Source organism: Oreochromis niloticus, linkage group LG2 (genome assembly GCF_001858045.2).
Source record: "Oreochromis niloticus isolate F11D_XX linkage group LG2, O_niloticus_UMD_NMBU, whole genome shotgun sequence".
In the NCBI taxonomy this organism is placed as follows: Eukaryota; Metazoa; Chordata; class Actinopteri; order Cichliformes; family Cichlidae; genus Oreochromis; species Oreochromis niloticus.
Window position 1 is genome coordinate 15,552,267 of NC_031966.2, and position 20,813 is coordinate 15,573,079.

The 20,813-nt window shown below is 37.2% G+C and overlaps 1 protein-coding gene and 1 long non-coding RNA gene across 2 annotated transcripts; both read right to left on the bottom strand.

Moving 5' to 3' along the window:
• Positions 1-2,221: 2,221 nt before the first annotated feature.
• LOC102078201 (uncharacterized) lies at positions 2,222-12,238 on the bottom strand. The gene is made up of 6 exons (XM_013267430.3): positions 12,014-12,238; positions 11,548-11,868; positions 11,099-11,458; positions 4,352-4,480; positions 4,237-4,265; positions 2,222-4,128 (listed from the first exon to the last, which is right to left on the bottom strand). Exons 1-6 carry the CDS (start codon positions 12,054-12,056, stop codon positions 3,985-3,987), a joined length of 1,026 nt encoding a protein of 341 aa, XP_013122884.1. The 5' UTR covers positions 12,057-12,238; the 3' UTR covers positions 2,222-3,984.
• LOC109203578 (uncharacterized) lies at positions 7,306-9,168 on the bottom strand. The gene is made up of 2 exons (XR_002063333.2): positions 9,109-9,168; positions 7,306-7,567 (listed from the first exon to the last, which is right to left on the bottom strand). It is a non-coding gene; the product is annotated as an uncharacterized LOC109203578 (long non-coding RNA).
• Positions 12,239-20,813: the final 8,575 nt, after the last annotated feature.

Consider the following 20,813-nt stretch of genomic DNA (forward strand, 5'->3'; position numbering starts at 1 on the left):
TAAAAATCTACCTGTCTGTTCTCATAAAACAACACAGTGTGTTTGCACATCGCAAAGTGAATAGTACTATTACCTATATTTTTGTGTTTATTGTTATTGTACTTTTGCAGCAATCTCTGTCTTTATTCTTATGAATGTATATGATAGATTATGCAGCAAATTCATTTTCTTCTGCCATTTTGAACACCAGTCTTTACTACTACTACTTACTTTCTACTTACTACTCCTCATACATGTTATATTTCTGTATTTTATTTTTAATAAATTAGCAAAAATTTCAAGCAAACCTTTTTTTTTTCATTTTGTCATTATGGTGTGCTGTGTGCAGGATTTTGAGGTGAAAAAATGAATTAAATTCATTTTGGAATGAGACCTAACCCTAACAAAACAAGTAAAGTGCTGTGAAAATCGAGTTTTATTGTCAACCCATCAAGTATACAGTGGGACAAAATATCGTCCTCCTGGATCAAAGGTGAAAACTGTAAAGAAAAAAAGAAAGAAAGAAAAAGAAAAAAATTCAAAGATGCATATATACAACTATACAGAAATAAGATAAACTAAGAATAATTACAACAGTATTGTACTTGAATAGAAATAGAGTAAGAATAGAAAGGAATGAGAATGAGAATAAATACACACAGCACATACAGGGAGAACAGTGTCGTAGTCATTAGCACTGTCGCCTCACAGGAACAAATCCACCAACTGGCTGGGGCCTTTCTGTGCTGAATTTGCGTGTTATCCCCATGTTTGCATGGCTGCTCTCCGGGTACTCCATCTTCCTCCCCCAGTCCAAAGACATGCAGTTAGTGGGGATAAGTTAATTGATATTTCTAAATTGAATAGGTGTGAATCTGAGTGTGAATGGTTTTCTGCCTCTTTTAGAGATGGGCCAGAATCCCTTCCAGGCACTATGACAGTATCAGAAATAAAGAGGAAGAAACATGTGACTAAAGTCTTTCCAAATCATCTTATGCTGAAACATACTAATGTGCTTTGCTCACATATGGAGAAATTCTGTTTGGTGAAAAAAACTGAAGTCGGAATTAATATATTTTTAAATTCTTATTTTAATCTTTGTTTATCTGTACTGATTACTGCTGTATGATTTCTGTGAATAGAGGTCACATGGTAGGTTCAGGCTTTTAAAGGTTGTATGAGTTAGATCAGCTTAATGTGCTCACAGCCCGAAGTGTCACAGTGGTTGGAAACTTACATACTACTTCTTCACTTTACAGACTACAGTTTTTTTTGTTATTTCATATGTGCCTTTTTGCTTCCTCTGTCACCTTTGGTCTGTTTTTTCTCTGTACTTTTCTTTGTTTGTGTTTTCTCCTCATTTCCTGTGGTGTCACATAGAGGCACCTGCATTTCAGCTGCTCACGTTGTCTTGCACAGTTTAGATGGTGATTGTTGCTGCTGTTGTTGTCATAGATAATGGGTGGCTGATTATGGTTATCAACTTTCTCTGCTAACTCAGACTTTCTGTTTCAAGCTCTGTCACATCATTTAATTCTTGTTATTTATAAAAGAGATTTAGTAGTATTAGAATCAAACATAAAAATGATTTTACATTTCTGCATCACCAACTAAATCCAAACACATTTCAGGCTTAATGTGACACATACAGTTTGTGCTGCTGTACAGCTGGGCTGCAGTCGATAGTTTTAGAAAGGTACAGCTTATTAACTTCAAAATTCACATTCTTTTAGTATGTAATCTGGTGCTCAAAGATTACTGAATATAAATTAAAATAAACAAATTAATAAATAATATTAAAAATTGATATAACTACTATGTATGGATTTTGATGAGTCACCATGGTCATTTCACCATGTAATAGGAGAGCCACTTTTGTGACACTGAAAACTGTGACTTCAAGCTCAAAATATTTTGTAACATAACTCATTAATCTTTCTTCATATTACGCCCCTCTGTTGTGTAATGAACAAAGTGTAGTTGAGGTTGATTAGAGAAAATGTTCTCAGCAGTCTTTCATCATAAACTATAGTGTGAGAGAGATTTTTTAAAATTGTTACTGAAGTGTTGCAAATTCAAATTTAAATAGATGCAAAAGTTATGTCTGACCTAAACCTAAACTGGCTGGACAATGAAAACCATTATTTTGAATCAAAGTTGAAAAAAGCTGCTCAGTCTATAATTAAATGTGTCTTCTTCCATTCAGCATAGAAATAAAAGAATGAGAAATTTTGAAGGCAAGTTTATTTAAAAGTGAAGTAAACATGATCAGCAGGTAGTCCAGCTGAAACCCCAGGCAACTAACTGGACATCACAGGAAGCACAATCAGCCAACAGGCGGCGTTGCCAGCACCACTAATGATCAACAATTTTTCACAATAAAAGCATTCATAACGCTGATGGGATGGAGGATCAATATGTTAAGCCAAACAGGGGTTTGTACACCTTTTTAGTCAACAGACAAGAAGAACTGTCGATCGACAACGGTGTCGTATAACGTTAAAGAGGGAAGAGTCAAGTTTGGTTAACAAGTTTTAGCATAAAAAAGCATGATATTCTCTCATCTTGCAAGGATATGCAGTGTAACACAATTAAATTTGTTTCCAACAGTTTTTATCCATCCATCCATCTTCTTCTACTTATCCGGGTCCGGGTCGCTGGGGCAGCAGCCTAAACAGAGAAACCCAAACCTTTCTCTCCTCAGCCACCTCCTCTAGCTTGTCTGGGGAGACCAGTCGAGAGGTATAATCTCTCCAGCTTGAACATAAGCACTGATTATAGTACATAAAAAATTTATTTATCACAGACTTCATGATGAAATTCTGTGATTTCAAGCATAGTTTTATATTTCTATAGTCTCTATGCAGGTATTTTAATGTTGTTGTTGTTTTTTTTAACCTTGAAAGAATAAATATATTTAAATACCTTTTCTACATAATATTCAGATTCAGAGTCAATACAAGGTTTTAACAGATGTTTTCTTTAGGCTGCTCTTGGTTCTAACACAACACAGAACGCTATGTGTACGAAGTTCAAAAACGTTTTATGCAGAGTATCACTTCTACCTCTTCTCAAAGTCAATAAAGAGTTCTTTTACTGATGGCATGAAGTTGGCTTTAATGTTAGTTGTAAGGTCTTGGGGTTGTTACAGCTTCACCTTGATCACAAACTACGCCACCGTCGAACTAAAACATAACATAAAATTCAATGAAATAGTAAGACGAGTGAAATAAAGACATAAAATGATCTATATAACATACATACATACCTCGCTGGCTGACCCATGCTTTGAGGCAGAAATGAGCACTTTACAGATACTTTTAAGAAACAACTTTCTCTGAATTAAATTCTCTTGCTTCAACTTGCCATGCTCACACATCAACATGGGCATGCATCTCCCTCAGGTGCACCAGTGGAACCAACATGCAGTACAATAGTTCCTACATGAGAATGATCTAATGGCATATAAAATATGCATAGTGCAAAACAAAATACATGAACTGAAAGTAAGGCAGTAAAACAGAGACTACTGCTACACTATCAGAGACAGTCTAAAAAAATGTGCTGGTCTGAGATGAAATTACCCTTCAATCAACTCTGTGGGGTGAGATTACTGGGTAAACATTTTCAATGTGAGTTGATATCACCCTGAAAATGGAATATTACTTAAATTAATACTTTAAAACAACCTTGCACTAATTTGCTGAAATGTTAAGGAAAACAAATGGGAAATGTGAGGAAAGAAAGCAATTTTTAACATAATTACTTTGATTTGTTTGGAGGATTTTTTTTTTTTACTTGGGCTTCATTAAAGGCAGCACATAATAATAATAATAATAATGATAATGTAAATAAGACAGAGAAAAACAACAGACGTACACATTAGATGTGTGTGCGAATATGTACAGAACTACAACAGAACTTCAACACATAAAAGCGTATTATCTATGAGATGTAAAAATCCCGTAATGTAGATTGTTTCATACCAAGCAATGGTAAGTAGCTCTAATCCAGCCCAAAAGCTTTGACAGCTGTATAGATCTGCTGCTCGTCTGCTGCATTCACAACCTTTGTTGTGCAAATATCAACTTTGATCACGGCAAAGACAACAGCAGAAAACATCTGTGTGTCCTTAATCTGGGAAATGTCCTAAATGAAAAATATTAGAAAATTAGAAAATATTAGAAAATATCAAAACTTTTAACCTTTTAATTGTTTTAAGTTCATATTTATCAGAATAATGTTAATATTAAGTACCTGTTGTGTTTTCTGATCATTACCAGGAGCTTGATGATAGTACAGAAATATAACATTTAATTAAGAATTAATTATTTATTTTTGTTTATAGCAAATGGTGAGTAAGTTCAATTACCTTTGTGATGATCACTGTTGTTTTTCTTGGTTATGTAAATGAGGACAGCAATAATAAAGAGACTTATACACATGACAGCACTGAGCAGAAAAACAACTGTACTGGCTGTCTGTGACCACACACTGCTTTCTGGAACAATAATAAAAGTGAGAAACAAAGTTAGATGTGGCTAAAAGTAAGAGATGTCACATCCTGATGAGATTGAGTAGATATGAAATATACATTTTTATTAATTACGGGTACTTTATAAATTGGATAATATATATATATATATATGTATCTTATGGAGGACCACAAGAGCCACGCGCATCGAAATAAAAATTTCTGTGCTTTAATAATGAATTGTAGAATAAATTCTGCAATTGTAAATTCATTTTTGAATTCCAATTTAATAAACTGCATTTCAAAATCCTTTTTCCAATTGCATTTCAAAATCCTTTTTCCAATTGCACTTTAATAAACTGCATTTTAAAATCCTTTTTTCAGTTGCAATTTAATAAACTGCAGTTCAAAATCCTTTTTCCACTTGCAATTTAATAAACTGCAGTTCAAAATCCTTTTTCCACCTGCAATTTAATAAACTGCAGTTCAAAATCCTTTTTCCACTTGCAATTTAATAAACTGCAGTTCAAAATCCTTTTTCCACCTGCAATTTAATAAACTGCAGTTCAAAATCCTTTTTCCACTTGCAATTTAATAAACTGCAGTTGGGAAAATCCTTTTTCCACCTGCAATTTAATAAACTGCAGTTCAAAGTCCTTTTTCCACTTGCAATTTAATAAACTGCAGTTCAAAATCCCTTTTCCACTTGCAATTTAATAAACTGCAGTTCAAAATCCATTTCCCTTTCCTGTTCGCTCCGGGATTAGCTGCTGGATTAGCTCCTGGATTAGCTCTTCGATTAACAACTTGCTGGAGGCTATTCAAATTAGCCACACCGTGGGATGTAAGGAGCTCTCTGATTGGTTGGTCAGACACAGGCTGTCTGCCAGCCTGGATTTTTCTAGCTCATAGCTTCTCCCTGCTAGGAAGCGTGTGTGCTTGTACAAAGGCCGTTCAGCGTCGGGATTTACACTCGGCTCGACACGGATAAGTGAAGAATGAAGGGACCCTGCAGCGAAACGGAGAGCCAACCTCTGACTGAGTGCCTGTCTACACATTCTGACCACCTGTTGAAGGTAAGGTGCTAACGTGGCTAACGCTAGCATCACCGCACGTAGCCCCGTTATTTTAAGATCATCTTAGCTAATGAAAGTTTTACGTCGCAGCTGTACGAGCTCGCTACGTGTTTTGTAAGCTGCTGTGCTCTTCACAAATAAAGCTGGAAGCAGCTCAGACTGTTAGAACCAGCACTGAGGCCTGTTACATTTATACAGTGTTAGAGCAATGGCTGCAACCTACAGCCTTTAAACTAGCGATTACAATGCTGACAGTAAACTCGTCAGTCCAGATGTTACCACATTACTCTATGGTACTTAGAGTTAAAACAACTGAGACAGGCTGGTTAAAATAACAGCTGTCAGTTCTCTCATTCAACATATAAAGACTGGAGATCACACTACTGATTTCAGTTCATTTAATATGTGAGTGCACAGATTCATTCTCAACTGGACATAAATGATGATCAAAGGTTGTTTAAATGATGAATTCATCAAATCCCAGCCTCTAACACAGTGCGCTGAATCTTAGCTTTGAATGTCCAGTATATTCTAATCAGTGCAATGTAAGCATTCACCGAACCTATAGTATCTACACCTGTGTGGCAAATGTGTGGTAAAGATACAGATAATGAAATTTAATTATTAATACAATATACATCATGAAAAATGAAAGCTGAAATTGATTCAGTTTAGTACTTTTCTCTGTATGCTCTGTGATTATAAAGGCCTTAAATTCTGTGATATATACTGTAAATGATTTTCACAGAGGTCTTAAAGTACTTAAATCACTGCTGATAGTCTGGTTGTTTATATTTTCACGTTTTTGTGTCTGTAGGGCTGTTTGATGACGATTTGGACTCCTCTGGGAGATGAGGACACACCCACATCTGTTCCATACTGCAGCCATTGATGGTGTTACAGCTCTGAGTCAGCTTTGGGCCATCAGACGCACACACTGGAAAACCAGCACCTGGACTTCATGCAGGAGAGACGGCCTCAGTGATGGACTCTGCATCCTCTACTTTACCTCTAATCTCTTTCTTCTTTAACACACAATTAAAATCACTCAAAGAGTGTAAACTTACTGAGGAAGTCTCTAACTTGTACACATTTGTACTTTTACTTGTTTTATGAGTTATTTTTAAGAAGAGTAAAGTTATTCACATAAAGTTGTTATTCTTCTGTATTTATTCTTTTGTATCATGTACCACAGTCATACTGAACTTTACAGACCTGGTGAATTGGAGAAAACAAAGATCACACACACACACATATCATTCAGCTTCAGCAGTATTTCTATTCATCTTATGAATTCCAGTCTAATGTCAATTCACTGAGTTCAGTTTTGGTCTTAAACTCCAGAGAATACCACCTGGTTCAACAATCTTTTTATCTGATTATTGGCAAAATGTTTTCTTCTTTCAGAAAACATTCTTCTGAAAGAAGAAAACATTTTGGGCTCAATTTCAGCCTCAGGCAAAATTGAGCCCAAAGAAACAACAACAAAGTTTAGTTCCTCTGGATTTTCCATGGAAAATTGTTTTATCACTCATCCAGGTGACTTCTCCAGTGTCACGGATGAGTGATGAATGTATCTCCCACTGGAAACCATTGTGTCCAGTTAAAGTCAATCGACTTTTTTTAAGGACAGTTGTTAGATGCTGTGGTCATGAGGACAATGGGTTTTAACTTGCAGCACAACACAAAGCTGCCATACTGGATCAACGATCAAAACACTTAATTGAGCAGAATTAAGGCAAAATGTAATATCCTCATATGATGACACATCACACATGATCCAGCATTGTTCTAAGAATGCAAACTTTATTATTGGAAGTTTCCACAGCTGCCAGAAAGGGACAGATTTCTGGCTGGTCCTTAATGAGTGGTCGTTGCTCTCTCGTTTTCTCTGGAATTGCTGCACAGAGGATGTAACACCCATGATAAGCGCTGAGGTGTGTGTCCTTGTCAGAAATCAGCAATACTCAGCTTCCAGGTAAGGAAAAGTGGAACCAGAAGATATTCAAATGCATCTCTCCACAGCTGCTGATGAATTCTACAAAAAACAAAGTTTGTTAAAAACATTTGCAGGTGAATCACCACTGATTTATCAGTGACATCCATTTACTCAAAAATTACTGACAAGTGGATAACTAGGATATATAATATATATATATATATATATATATATATATAGATATAATTTCAAAAATGTCCTGTACAAAATGGAACTGTATATGACAAATGTGGTGTGGTGCTTGTGGAATTTTTAACAAGGACCCTACAAAACTTTACAGTACTCATACTGCCAAACTTTTGACAGCTAGGTGTGCAGTAGGGCTGGGTATCGTCACTGATTTCTAGAATCGATTCATTTCCGATTCACAAGGTCCCGAATCGAATCGATCCACGATTTGATTAAATTCGATTTGAATCTGGGAAATTTTGACAGTCAGAAATATTATAATTCAGATTTCATTGACATATTTTGTATCTATAAAAAGGAAGCTGACACACGCAAGACTTTATCAAAGGTGTGAGCGTCACAGCAGATGCCTTTGTGTCAAAGTAGCTGAAGATAAAACAGAAAAACATGAAGGTGATTTTCCTGGCCTGGGATTTTATAAACATATTCTGCAGTACATCAAAAACGAAAGAAAACCATTAATCAACATATGAACGTTACCTCTGACGTTACAGCGGTTTTATTAGAGACACGGCTAAGCGTTTTGCATTTTGCATAATTTTAAAAAGTTTAAATTTGTTCAGTATTGAACGGCAGAAATTAGGTTTTCTTTTCGGAAGTATGTAAAACGAAAAAAAAAGAAAAGAAAAAAAAAAAACAGCGGCCGACAACGCTGTAAACAACAGTAGAGTTGCACGTAACAAGCAAGCGAATAATGCAGAAAACAGTACAGAGAGAGAGAGAGAGCTGTGCATGAAGTGTGATTTTATCGTGGGTGAAGCAAAACAGTAAAAGTCAGAAGGAATTCATGACGATGTTTACGTGAAGCGTAGTTTGGATCTTCTTTTGCTGCTGGTTCAGTCAATATTGTTTGGAGAGAGATAAAACTAACAGCTTTAGAATCAGCGCAAAAAGGGCGTGAACACAAAGTGCTACCCGCCGAAATATCAGAATCAGGGAGCTGTCGGCTTTCAGCACCGACCGTGTCCATGCAGTTGTTGTGCCAGAAAGTGATTGCCGTCCGCGGGAACGCGCGCAGACGCTTAAAGCTGCAGCGCCCGTCGGGTGAGAAAGGCGACATCTCACTGATTCTGATCCGCGGGTCCGCGCTGTGTGTTTACGTCCTTGTGCAGAATCCGTGTACCTGCTCTCATTTACCGTCTTTGCTGTTTGGTGGTTGTTGAAATTTTGTGAGGTTTCACCTGAGATTCTGGCGTTTCGGGCAAAATAAATTTATATTAAAAAATCGATTCAGGATTTTAATGAATTGATTTCACGTTATCCAAGCCAGGCGATTTTAATCGATGAATCGATTATTAAAACCCACCCCTAATGTGCAGTTCCTGCTTTAAATGCATTCAAAATCTAAGTGATAAGAGGCCAGAAATGTTTGAACTCGCTTATGAACCTACATCACTGAGGCCGTCTCTCCTGCATGAAGTCCAGGTGCTGGTTTTCCAGTGTGTGCGTCTGATGGCCCAAAGCTGACTCAGAGCTGTAACACCATCAATGGCTGCAGTATGGAACAGATGTGGGTGTGTCCTCATCTCCCAGAGGAGTCCAAATCGTCATCAAACAGCCCTACAGACACAAAAACGTGAAAATATAAACAACCAGACTATCAGCAGTGATTTAAGTACTTTAAGACCTCTGTGAAAATCATTTACAGTATATATCACAGAATTTAAGGCCTTTATAATCACAGAGCATACAGAGAAAAGTACTAAACTGAATCAATTTCAGCTTTCATTTTTCATGATGTATATTGTATTAATAATTAAATTTCATTATCTGTATCTTTACCACACATTTGCCACACAGGTGTAGATACTATAGGTTCGGTGAATGCTTACATTGCACTGATTAGAATATACTGGACATTCAAAGCTAAGATTCAGCGCACTGTGTTAGAGGCTGGGATTTGATGAATTCATCATTTAAACAACCTTTGATCATCATTTATGTCCAGTTGAGAATGAATCTGTGCACTCACATATTAAATGAACTGAAATCAGTAGTGTGATCTCCAGTCTTTATATGTTGAATGAGAGAACTGACAGCTGTTATTTTAACCAGCCTGTCTCAGTTGTTTTAACTCTAAGTACCATAGAGTAATGTGGTAACATCTGGACTGACGAGTTTACTGTCAGCATTGTAATCGCTAGTTTAAAGGCTGTAGGTTGCAGCCATTGCTCTAACACTGTATAAATGTAACAGGCCTCAGTGCTGGTTCTAACAGTCTGAGCTGCTTCCAGCTTTATTTGTGAAGAGCACAGCAGCTTACAAAACACGTAGCGAGCTCGTACAGCTGCGACGTAAAACTTTCATTAGCTAAGATGATCTTAAAATAACGGGGCTACGTGCGGTGATGCTAGCGTTAGCCACGTTAGCACCTTACCTTCAACAGGTGGTCAGAATGTGTAGACAGGCACTCAGTCAGAGGTTGGCTCTCCGTTTCGCTGCAGGGTCCCTTCATTCTTCACTTATCCGTGTCGAGCCGAGTGTAAATCCCGACGCTGAACGGCCTTTGTACAAGCACACACGCTTCCTAGCAGGGAGAAGCTATGAGCTAGAAAAATCCAGGCTGGCAGACAGCCTGTGTCTGACCAACCAATCAGAGAGCTCCTTACATCCCACGGTGTGGCTAATTTGAATAGCCTCCAGCAAGTTGTTAATCGAAGAGCTAATCCAGGAGCTAATCCAGCAGCTAATCCCGGAGCGAACAGGAAAGGGAAATGGATTTTGAACTGCAGTTTATTAAATTGCAAGTGGAAAAGGGATTTTGAACTGCAGTTTATTAAATTGCAAGTGGAAAAAGGACTTTGAACTGCAGTTTATTAAATTGCAGGTGGAAAAAGGATTTTCCCAACTGCAGTTTATTAAATTGCAAGTGGAAAAAGGATTTTGAACTGCAGTTTATTAAATTGCAAGTGGAAAAAGGATTTTGAACTGCAGTTTATTAAATTGCAGGTGGAAAAAGGATTTTGAACTGCAGTTTATTAAATTGCAAGTGGAAAAAGGATTTTGAACTGCAGTTTATTAAATTGCAACTGAAAAAAGGATTTTAAAATGCAGTTTATTAAAGTGCAATTGGAAAAAGGATTTTGAAATGCAATTGGAAAAAGGATTTTGAAATGCAGTTTATTAAATTGGAATTCAAAAATGAATTTACAATTGCAGAATTTATTCTACAATTCATTATTAAAGCACAGAAATTTTTATTTCGATGCGCGTGGCTCTTGTGGTCCTCCATAGTATCTATCTATATAGATACATATATATATACATATATATATATGTATATATATATATATATATATATATATATATATATATATATATTTATGTTATCTGATTTATAAATATTATATGGATTAATTTCAGAATCATTGGAACAGATACCTTGAATATCCAGTGTAGTTCCATTTCCAAATAATATCTCCCCACATGTGGCCACAGCACAGTAGTAAGTCCCAGCATCAGAGGAGCTGACATTCTTAGAAAGTTGATAAAAACATGTTTTCTGATGGTCAGATCTTTTCTCACATCGATTCGTTCTATTTCCATCAGTGTAAATGATGTTTGGATGAGATTTATTAGATCCAGTTCTGAACCACAAAACATTATCATCTCCTGGACATGTCTTGTTCTCAGAATCAGAGAGAACTGAACACTGTAGATTTGCCGTGGTTCCTGGACACACTGGATTTGATTCTATTGGCTGCTGTACAACAATATAGTTTGATGTCCTTTCAGTGTTTCCTGCGAAATATAAAATTTATTACAAAGACATTCTTCAAAAAAATACTCTGATACATTAAAAAGTTTGTAAAAGTTGGTCTGTTTATTACCTTTAACTAACAAATATGTTCCACTCCATTCAAGATTATGCCATGCTGTCATTCCACAATGATAAATTCCCTCATCCTCTTGGACCGTCTCCAAAATAGTCAGTTTGCTAAAATTGTTTGCATTCTTTGCAGAAAATCTTGATTTCAAAAATGCAGAATCATACACAGGTTCTGTATCTCGATATAGTGTCACAATTAATTTAAGTGTATCCCCAACACTCTGCCTGTACCAGTATACTTTACTCCTGATCTCTTTGGGTGTATCACACTTTAAGGTTGCTGGTTCACCAAGCTGAACCATTTTCACTGGAACCAGAGAATCTGAGTTAAAACACAACAGCATTTTGTATTAGGTTAAAATGTTTTCAAAATATTATTATAAAAATATTATCGATAAATGCTCACAAATGTATTTGACATAAATAATCAAGTTTCAGATTTATGGACAGAATAAATTAGTACTTACCTCCTTGATGAAGAAGAAGCAACATCATCCATAACACCACCATCTTGACACTGCTCCTTCTTGGGGGTTTCAGTAAGTTAAGGAGGTGAACTGAGCGTGTTGGGTTAGATCATAAAAGGAATTTGATTGGTTAACACAGAAGACACTCAAAAGTACACTCCCCGTGTACACTCCCTAATCTCATCTGTTTCTAAAGCATATTATCTTTTTATTCTCTTTGTTCACTTTTCATTTTTGATTGTCTATGTCTGGTTTAGTATGTACTGCAAAAAATGCATCAAATACCTCAAGCTCTGCACTTTAGAGAAATGTTGAGTTTAGGGGCCATGGCATTTTGTTCTTTAGCAGTGTTGAGGCACAGGTTGAACCCATGTTGCATGATTTTGATTCTTCAAAAACCAGAACTAATGTGTAATTTGTGATGTAAATTACATGGTAGAGCTAGAAGAAAACCAAGAATAATGGCAAGTAAAAGATTTTAGCTGTGATTGTTTTATTTCGTTAATGAAAGGTCTCACCACAAATCTTAAAATGAGAAATAATTTGTGTCATTATGATAATTATGAAATTAAGGACGTGATTTCATAACACGGTGCACCAGTGCAAAACTGGGTCTTGGTGTATAAAAAAAAAAGTACAGTCAGTATTTGCACAGTGACAAGATTCCGTGTGGAAACTTTCTTTCTCAAAGTTCCACAGCAGTTGACGGACTCAACTATGTGGGATTTCCTAACCTGGATGATTGAGCATGCATCAAGACATTTAGTAATGCATGTACAGTACTGTGCAAAAGTCTTGAGCAGCAGTTCCTGTCTTTATATTTCTCTGGGAATTATAGTGCATAAAGCAAAAACAAAAAAGTTTGGACAATTCTGATGAGCTTGAACGTGAATATTTGATTTAATCAACTTTATTCTTATATTGTTTTTCTTCTTCTTTTTTGTACATTGCTTTCTTTACTTTCACACCTTTGTGGTTGCTACCTAATTTTATTGTGCAAGCAACTGTACATTGACAATAAATGTTCTAAGTCCAAGTCTTGTTCTTTAACACAGCTTAAAGTTTCTTATAATTTCCTTATATAGTCTTCATTAAGAGTTTAGTAGGCGTCTTGAAGGAAATTCCAAGCTGTTTGGATGTTTGCTGCATTTTATTTAATTCTTTGTGAAGATGATTCCACATTGCTTCATTTCACGACAATCTATGACTGTTAGTGTTCCATTTTACTGCGCTGGCAGTGTACTTGATAACAGTGTTATGCTAAAAAAATAAATGATTTCAAGGTGGTATTGCAGGGCTCATCCATATCTGACAGCCATTTTCTGCAATCATTTAATTTTCTACAAATCGTCTCCCAATATGGATGAATACTGGCTCTACTCCAAGCCCCTCCCACATTCCCAAGCTCCTTACCCTATTTCTGAAGCCGACACCAGCTTTAGAAACAGGGTAACTTGAAGGTTCTTTCAGTCGGGCTTCTGCTGCAGGTGGAAGGCAACAGAAAATCCAAACTCGCCGCACTGATGACCATTTCTCTGCAGTACATTCTTAGTGTCTAGGTTGAAAAATGCAACATTAGAGGTCTGGAAATGCATAGACATAGGTTATGACACACATTTTAGTTAACAAAATATTTACTTTGCTTTTTTTTAAATGCAGTGTTTAGATGACAGTTTTTTTTAAAAAGTGGAAAATAAGAATGTTTAAATTTGTATAAGATTTATTTATTGTTTGGTTGTTTCAAAGGTCTCAGGAAGCCCCTGCAGCTGGGCAAAAGGTCTATTATATGAGCCCCTGCTCAGCCATTATGTTTTAGAATGAGATGCTGTTACATTTTATTTGAGGAGGATGAGATGGCATGGTAGACATGAGATGGTTGTAACCTCAAGGAAGAAACTGGGAAGTGTTTTTAAAATCTGGAGTTAAATTTATTAGAAAATGCATTAAAAATGAGTGCAATAAAAATGGCCCCAGCACACATGGAGAGGAGTGGCTGGTGATTCACTGATTTCCCACTGATGTCAAGTCAAATTCTACAACGTTTCTTTGCCATTGCCATGTAAGATGACATGAGGTAACTGCTCCATTAAAAAACAGGCAGCAACAAACATCTAGACAAAAACCTTTAATGGACTCAATTTTAGTAGCTGACCTTAGAGTAAATAAACAGTAAAAAGTTTAAAACCACTTACTTCAAAACCTCTGTGTTTCCTTTTTATTCAGTCAAAAGCTCTTCTTTTATTAGTTAAATTTAATTTATAGTTCGGTATAGTATATTTAATAGTTTAAAATAATAGTTGTATTGATTTTTTAAATAATATTTGTACAATGTAGAAATATTCAAGTAAAATTACCAATAAGCCACCAGCAGATGGCAACAGAGCATTTGTCACAACTTAGTCAACATGTTGGGCCTGCAGTGACTTCAGCTCAGTCATCCTTTAAGACAGCAGCAAATAAGAGCAGTCATCATTACTGTTATACACCCATTTTACTCAATAATGAAAGCTAATGTAACAGCAGTTTTTACTGTAGTAACATGACTAATTATGGCCTTTTATGCCTATCCAGAAGATAGAAATAAAATATATTTAAAATTTAATTCTAAAATAATTTATACAATTGATCCTAATAACTTAAAACATTTATAATGAAAAAAAAGCTAAACAAATTTATGTTCAGTTGAAAAATCAACATTGGGGGGAACTGGTCGGCTAAAACGTCTTACACATATTATGTTGTTGCTTTGAGTGAATTCTGTTGCATCATATCATATCAGCTTCCTTTTATTAACAAAAAAACAATACAGAGAGTTTTATTTTCAATCTGACTGTTTGCATTGAGTTCATTTTATGTAAAAATCATAAATAAGTAACTTAGAATAGGTAATTTATTCACAATACTTTTGCTGATGTTTCACAGGCAGTGAGTGGAAAAATCAGCAGTAATGTGGTTGCGTGTTGTGAATCCACAAGGGGTATTTTTTTCTCTCTTGCTTTCTATTTTTAGTTCCTGTGCAGGGGCTAACTTTAAACCTGTTTCCGCAAGGCAACTCAAGTTAAAGCAAATATTTTGTGCACTAGCAACTCGTAGCATATCATGTTAGCACTTGACATGTGACATGACAACTGTTCTGTAAGAATTTCCATTGCAGCAATGTGGTTTCCTTCATAATTTGTTTAGAAAAAGCAATGTACTGCTTAGACACGCAACATAGTTATGTTGTAAGCTATCTTATACACAGCGTCTACAAACATTAGTATATTAAATAACTGATTAGTGCCTATCTTGAAATTTTGAGATGCCAACAGACAGGAAGCCATCACTTGTGCAAATCGCCATCTGACATTATAGTCTCTTAGTAATAGCTAGATCTTATTCTTATCTCTGGGGTGCCAATTAGTATTTGTCAAAGCTACTAGAATGGCTAATTTGCATACAAAGCGTCATGTGGCATGTGTACTGCAAGGCCCATTTGCTATGGCATATGTGAGGGAGGTCAGTTACACGTGTTTTAACTCAAACTATAATATTTCACTAACTTTAATCTAGCAGCATATAGTGCCTATAATTTATCTGGAAGTTGAAGTGAAACACAAATTCTTAACAGAAATAACCCCGACCACCAATGAGGACATTGCAGGTTTGGTAAATGTGGCTGTTATCAGTGGCCATGACTGGAGGGTCAGAGCACCAGTGCTAAAGAACACATTGCACACAATAGGAAAACACAGCTGGTACCTGACAACATCACATAATCAGTATCAATTTGGAGCCAATTGAATGGCTCAGAAAGGATAGCTAAACCTTTGAACACTGTAGTATTTTCCTTTTCTTAGTATGAATTGGGTTAAAGGCTTTTGCCAAAAGCATTTTGCTTATCAAAACCAAGACTCTAAAAGCAGAGTATGTTGTACATATTATGAAGCCTGTTGTGGTAAATGAACTTAACTTGAACAGTGTTTAAAAATCAAAGGATGTTCACTTTTAACCAAACTGTGGTTGGTGGGTCTGAAAATATTTTGATCCCCCTCACTCACCTCATAAGAAACCAGACAACATTCATTGTGGTTTCTAATATCTCTCCTCAGTTTCTCCTCAATCACACCCAAGTTGCCTGGTGGTCTGCAAACCTCTTCTGACCTTTGATCGATTAAACTTTATATGTTACATATTTAACGTGATCACATTTTAACTCTCAAAACCTGACTGAAATTATTTTTTATTTCAGTCTTTAGCACAGCTGTACTTGTGTGGAGTTTGTGATTGAAAGTAGTTCTTTTTTTACAACTCTGCATTTATGCATTAATTAAACAATGTCCAGTACAGCAGATCTGAAAACTATCAGGTTAACAGTTACAGCTAAAAATAGCTTGCGGAGGCTTGTTTTCAGTGAGCTACATATCCTGTTGATACCAAAATTCATATGCGTTCTGAGTAAACAGGTTTTGGCGGGGTGTCGGAAGCAGAGAAGTAGCCAGCCACAGCCTGCATCGCACAGTTCAGCCGCCACATGTGGCTTTGCTTATTCTCTCACAGACACTGACGTACCTATACCACAGTGCTTTGAAATGAAAGTACAAGAGCCTTGTTGATTTTGTCAAACTGTATCTGCACAGTTGCATGTGCATTGGTCATCGTTAACTAGTTTACATGCATCAAGCGAGAGCAATGTTCTCCACACATAAAAAATTCCTGTTTATGAAGCTGTCATGCAAAAATTTGTGAACTCTGCAGAGTCCTGATTAAGCAACAATAAAACATTTGCAACATCTGAATGATTTCCTTTATCTGTGCAACAGGGTTGACACTCTTCAGAATTGCACCTATACACGTCATAGTCTGTGGGTTTTTGTTAGGTTACTTGAGTTTTATGGTAAATGGTAAATGGCCTGTATTTGTATAGTGCTTTGCTTAGTCCCTATGGACCCCAAAGCGCTTTACACTACATTCAGTCATTCACACACACATTCAGACACTGGATGTTATGGATGTTTCTCATTGTTATCTAAAGATGAGTTTTTGTATTGTTTCTATGTTTTTGCATTCTGAGTTCTGTTCATACGTTTGTATTCTGCTTTCAATTAACTCATTTTCCAGTATTTATTAGATCAGCCTGCTTTGTGTTGTCTTTTTGTCAAATCTCTCTGAGATGTTTCCAATTTGAATTACTTCTTAATTCATTTTGTAGTTAAAAGTCTCCTGTGTTTTGCATTTAATTTTACTATGTGTCTTTGTCCTTAATTAGTGTCACATATATTTCTCTGTGCATCAGAATGATTGGAGGCAAATTGTGACTGTACAGGTGAGTCACCAGCCTGGTTGCTTAATTGAGTGACAGAGTTCTGTAGTTAATCACCCACTGCACCTTTTGCTTGAAGTCTTCAGTTGTCCTTCAGTGCACATATTAAACAAATATGTAGGACTGCTTTCTTCCATATGCACAATATCTCTAAAATAAGAAAATTTCCTGTCTCAGAGTGACACTGAAAAACTAGTTCATGCAAATATTACTTCCAGGCTGGACTACTGTAATTCATTATTATCAGGATGTCCTAAAAACTCCCTGAAAAGCCTTCAATTAATCCAAAATGCTGCAGCAAGCGTACTGACAGGGACTAGAAAGAGAGAGCATATTTCTCCTTCCCTTCATTGGCTCCACATTAAATCCAGAATTGAATTCAAAATCCTGCTCCTCACATACAAGGTCTTAAATAATCAGGCCCCATCTTATCTTAATGACCTTATAGTACCATATCACCCTATTAGAGCACTTCACACTAGAGCACTTTGTTAGTAGACCTCTATGCACTGAATCATACTTGTTATTAATCTCTGCCTCTGGCCACAGCATGTCTTTTATCCTGTCTTCCTTCTCTTACCCCAACCGGTCACAGCAGACGGCCACCCCTCCCTGAGCCCCGTTCTGCAGGAGGTTTCTTCCCACCGTCGCCAAAGTGCTTGCTCATAGGGGGTCATATTCCCAACGACAATGCATCCGTGGAAGGCTTCCCCACTGTTTGGGCGGACACCTCAATGCACGGCTTGGGCTCTGGAACCTGTCTCCTGGAGAGGGGGTGGACTCTGTCTCAGAGTCTGGGATGGGTATCCTGGTATCCCCCCTGCTTGCTGCCTGTATATTGAGGTTTCTCCCAGTCAACGAGTGGGTTTGTTCCCTGCGCCTCCGGGTCGGGGAATGGGTCCTGACCATCGTCTGCACTTATGCGCCTAGTGGCGGTTCAGAGTACCCAGCCTTCTTGGAGTCCCTCAGTGGGGTTCTGGAGGGTGCTCCACCTGAGGACTCTGTTGTCCTACTGTGAGAAAGCTGAAGGCTCTGCCTCCCATACTACTTTTAAATATCTTAGGAACCACAAGTACACCAGCAGTCTAAGAGCGAATTGCTGTATTGGGGTGATATGGTACTATAAGGTCATTAAGATAAGATTAGGGCCTGATTATTCTAGACCTTGTGTGTGAGGAGAGGGATTTTTAAATTCAGTTCTGGATTTAATAGGGAGCCAATGAAGAGAAGCCAGCATAGGAGAAATATGCTTTCTCTTTCTAGTCCCTGTTAGTACTCGCTTTTCACAGAGTTTTTAGAGCATCCTGATAAAAATGAATTGCAATAGTCCAGCCTTGAAGTAACAAATGCATTAACTAGTATTTCAGCATCACTCTAAGACAGAATGTGCACTTGATGTGTCCTACATATTTGTTTATTATGCACATTGAAGGACATATCCAGGTCAAAAGCTACCAATAACCTCAGCTTTATCTGAATTTAAAAGCAGAAAATTAGGCGTCATCAAGATCTTTATGTCTTGAAGACGTTCCTGCAGTACACTGCAGTTCAACTAATTGGTGTGTGTTATCTGGCTTCATGAATAGATGCATTTGGGTGCTATCTGTGTAGCAGTGAATATATATGCTGTCACGATATGGGTGATTGGCTGGAAATTCCCACCAGGTTCCTGAGTTTCCTTGGCAGGGCTGTAATCTCTTCAGCAGTTCCACTCACCTGAAGCTGATCTGAGGCAATCAGGCTAGAGAGATTTAAACTCTATGCTGACGTTCCATCACTGCCAGTTTGTCAACTACTCCAAGTTGGTAATCAGCTCTCCATGCTCCATGTTCTCGTTGTGATGTGCTTTACTTACCTTGTTTTCTTGTACCATAGCTCTCCTGGACTCTCCACGACTCTTACATTTGGCTTCAGGCACTCATGGCACTGTTACATTCTATGTCCCACTGTTTCCAGCTACTATCAAGTTCAACCAGTGCTAGATCAATAAACATTGTTAAACACTCTGCCGCCTCCGCTTTGGGTTTCTGCGTTTGGGTTCAGTTCTGGTAACAGCCTTTTCGGCCATTGTGATGTATGTTATGTCTTCAACTGATACTGAGTCTATTAGATAGATGTGATTCAAACCACTGCAGTGCAGAACCTTTAATATCTACAGCATGCTATAATTGCTGTAGTAAAATATTATCGTCAACAGGATGAGCACTGTGGCAGGCCATAAGAAGGCCATTTGTAACGTTCACAAATTCTGTTTCGTTACTGTGATGAGCTCAGAAACTTGACTGAAACTCTTCAAATAAACCATCCCTCGGCAGATGATCAGTTAGCTACCCTTTCAAGAATTTTTGAGATAAGAGGAAAGGTTTGGGATTGGCCTATAACTGGCTACGACCACAGTGTCAAGTAATGACATTTAAGTAAACTTTTAACTACTGCCATATTGAAGGCCTGTAGAACATAGCTGATAAATAGAGACTGACGCAATGATCAGTGGTATGACTTCCTTTTGCAGTCTGGGGATGTGGTCTAAAAGACTGATCGTTTGGAGGAAGTTAACTCAGAAATTCAGAAACTCAACTGGAGAAAAAGCAAATATCCTAAAGCCTGCTCTTTCAGTCCACTCACTCTCTCTCTCACTCTGGGTAGTTTCCACATTTTAATCATCATGTTTTATTTTTACATACATTCAAAATCCATGTATTACTTATACCTGACATTTTCACACCTCAGTACATGTTTAGTTAAATAAAATAGGAATTTGAATTCCGTTGTTGTCACTGTTTGGAGGAGGCAGACTGAGTGAAGAATGAGTGGAGGACCCAAGTACGGACACTGACGAGGAGACGGAATTAACTTTAAGGAAAAATGAGCCTTTATTGGGGGTTGATACTTGAGCATACAAAAATAAAGCACACAGGCTGAGACCAAACTAAGACAACTATGAATAAACTGTGACAAGACTAGAGAGACTATGAAAGCTATGAACACTGATAATACTATGAAACATGAAGGGACACTATGAAGTCTAAAACTAGACATGGGGGAGGGAACACAGACGACACCACACTGAACACAGGAAGATGGAGGGCTTAAATACACACACAAGGTGACCAGGGGAAGTGGAGACACATGAGGAAACAGCTGACTAGACTGAACATAATGACGCCACAGTGGAAGTGAAAACTAAGTACATAGAACATGGAAACAAGACTTCCAAAATAAACAGGAAACATTACGAGACGCAGACATGACAGAAATTTGACAACAAGCACCCCAGAGACATGAAACATGACAGGTAGACATGAAGCAGGGAGACTTAGAACAGGGGAGAAGACAAAAAGATCTACAAAGCAAAGAACTAACACAGCAACCTAGACATCGTAGCACTTAATAAGGTAAACTAAACTGAAACTAGAACACAAGTGGAAAACAAAATACAATAAAACTCAAATACTGGGTCACATGACCCAGTCCCGTGACAGTTGTGTGTTAACTCTT

Coding starts and splice junctions, on each gene's coding strand:
- LOC102078201 (XM_013267430.3), bottom strand. CDS start 12,056: ATGGTGGTGTTATGGATGATGTTGCTTCTTCTTCATCAAGGAG. Junction 11,869..12,013: donor GCTTCTTCTTCATCAAGGAG/GTAAGTACTAAT, acceptor GTTTTAACTCAG/ATTCTCTGGTTCCAGTGAAA. Junction 11,459..11,547: donor AACATATTTGTTAGTTAAAG/GTAATAAACAGA, acceptor TATATTTCGCAG/GAAACACTGAAAGGACATCA.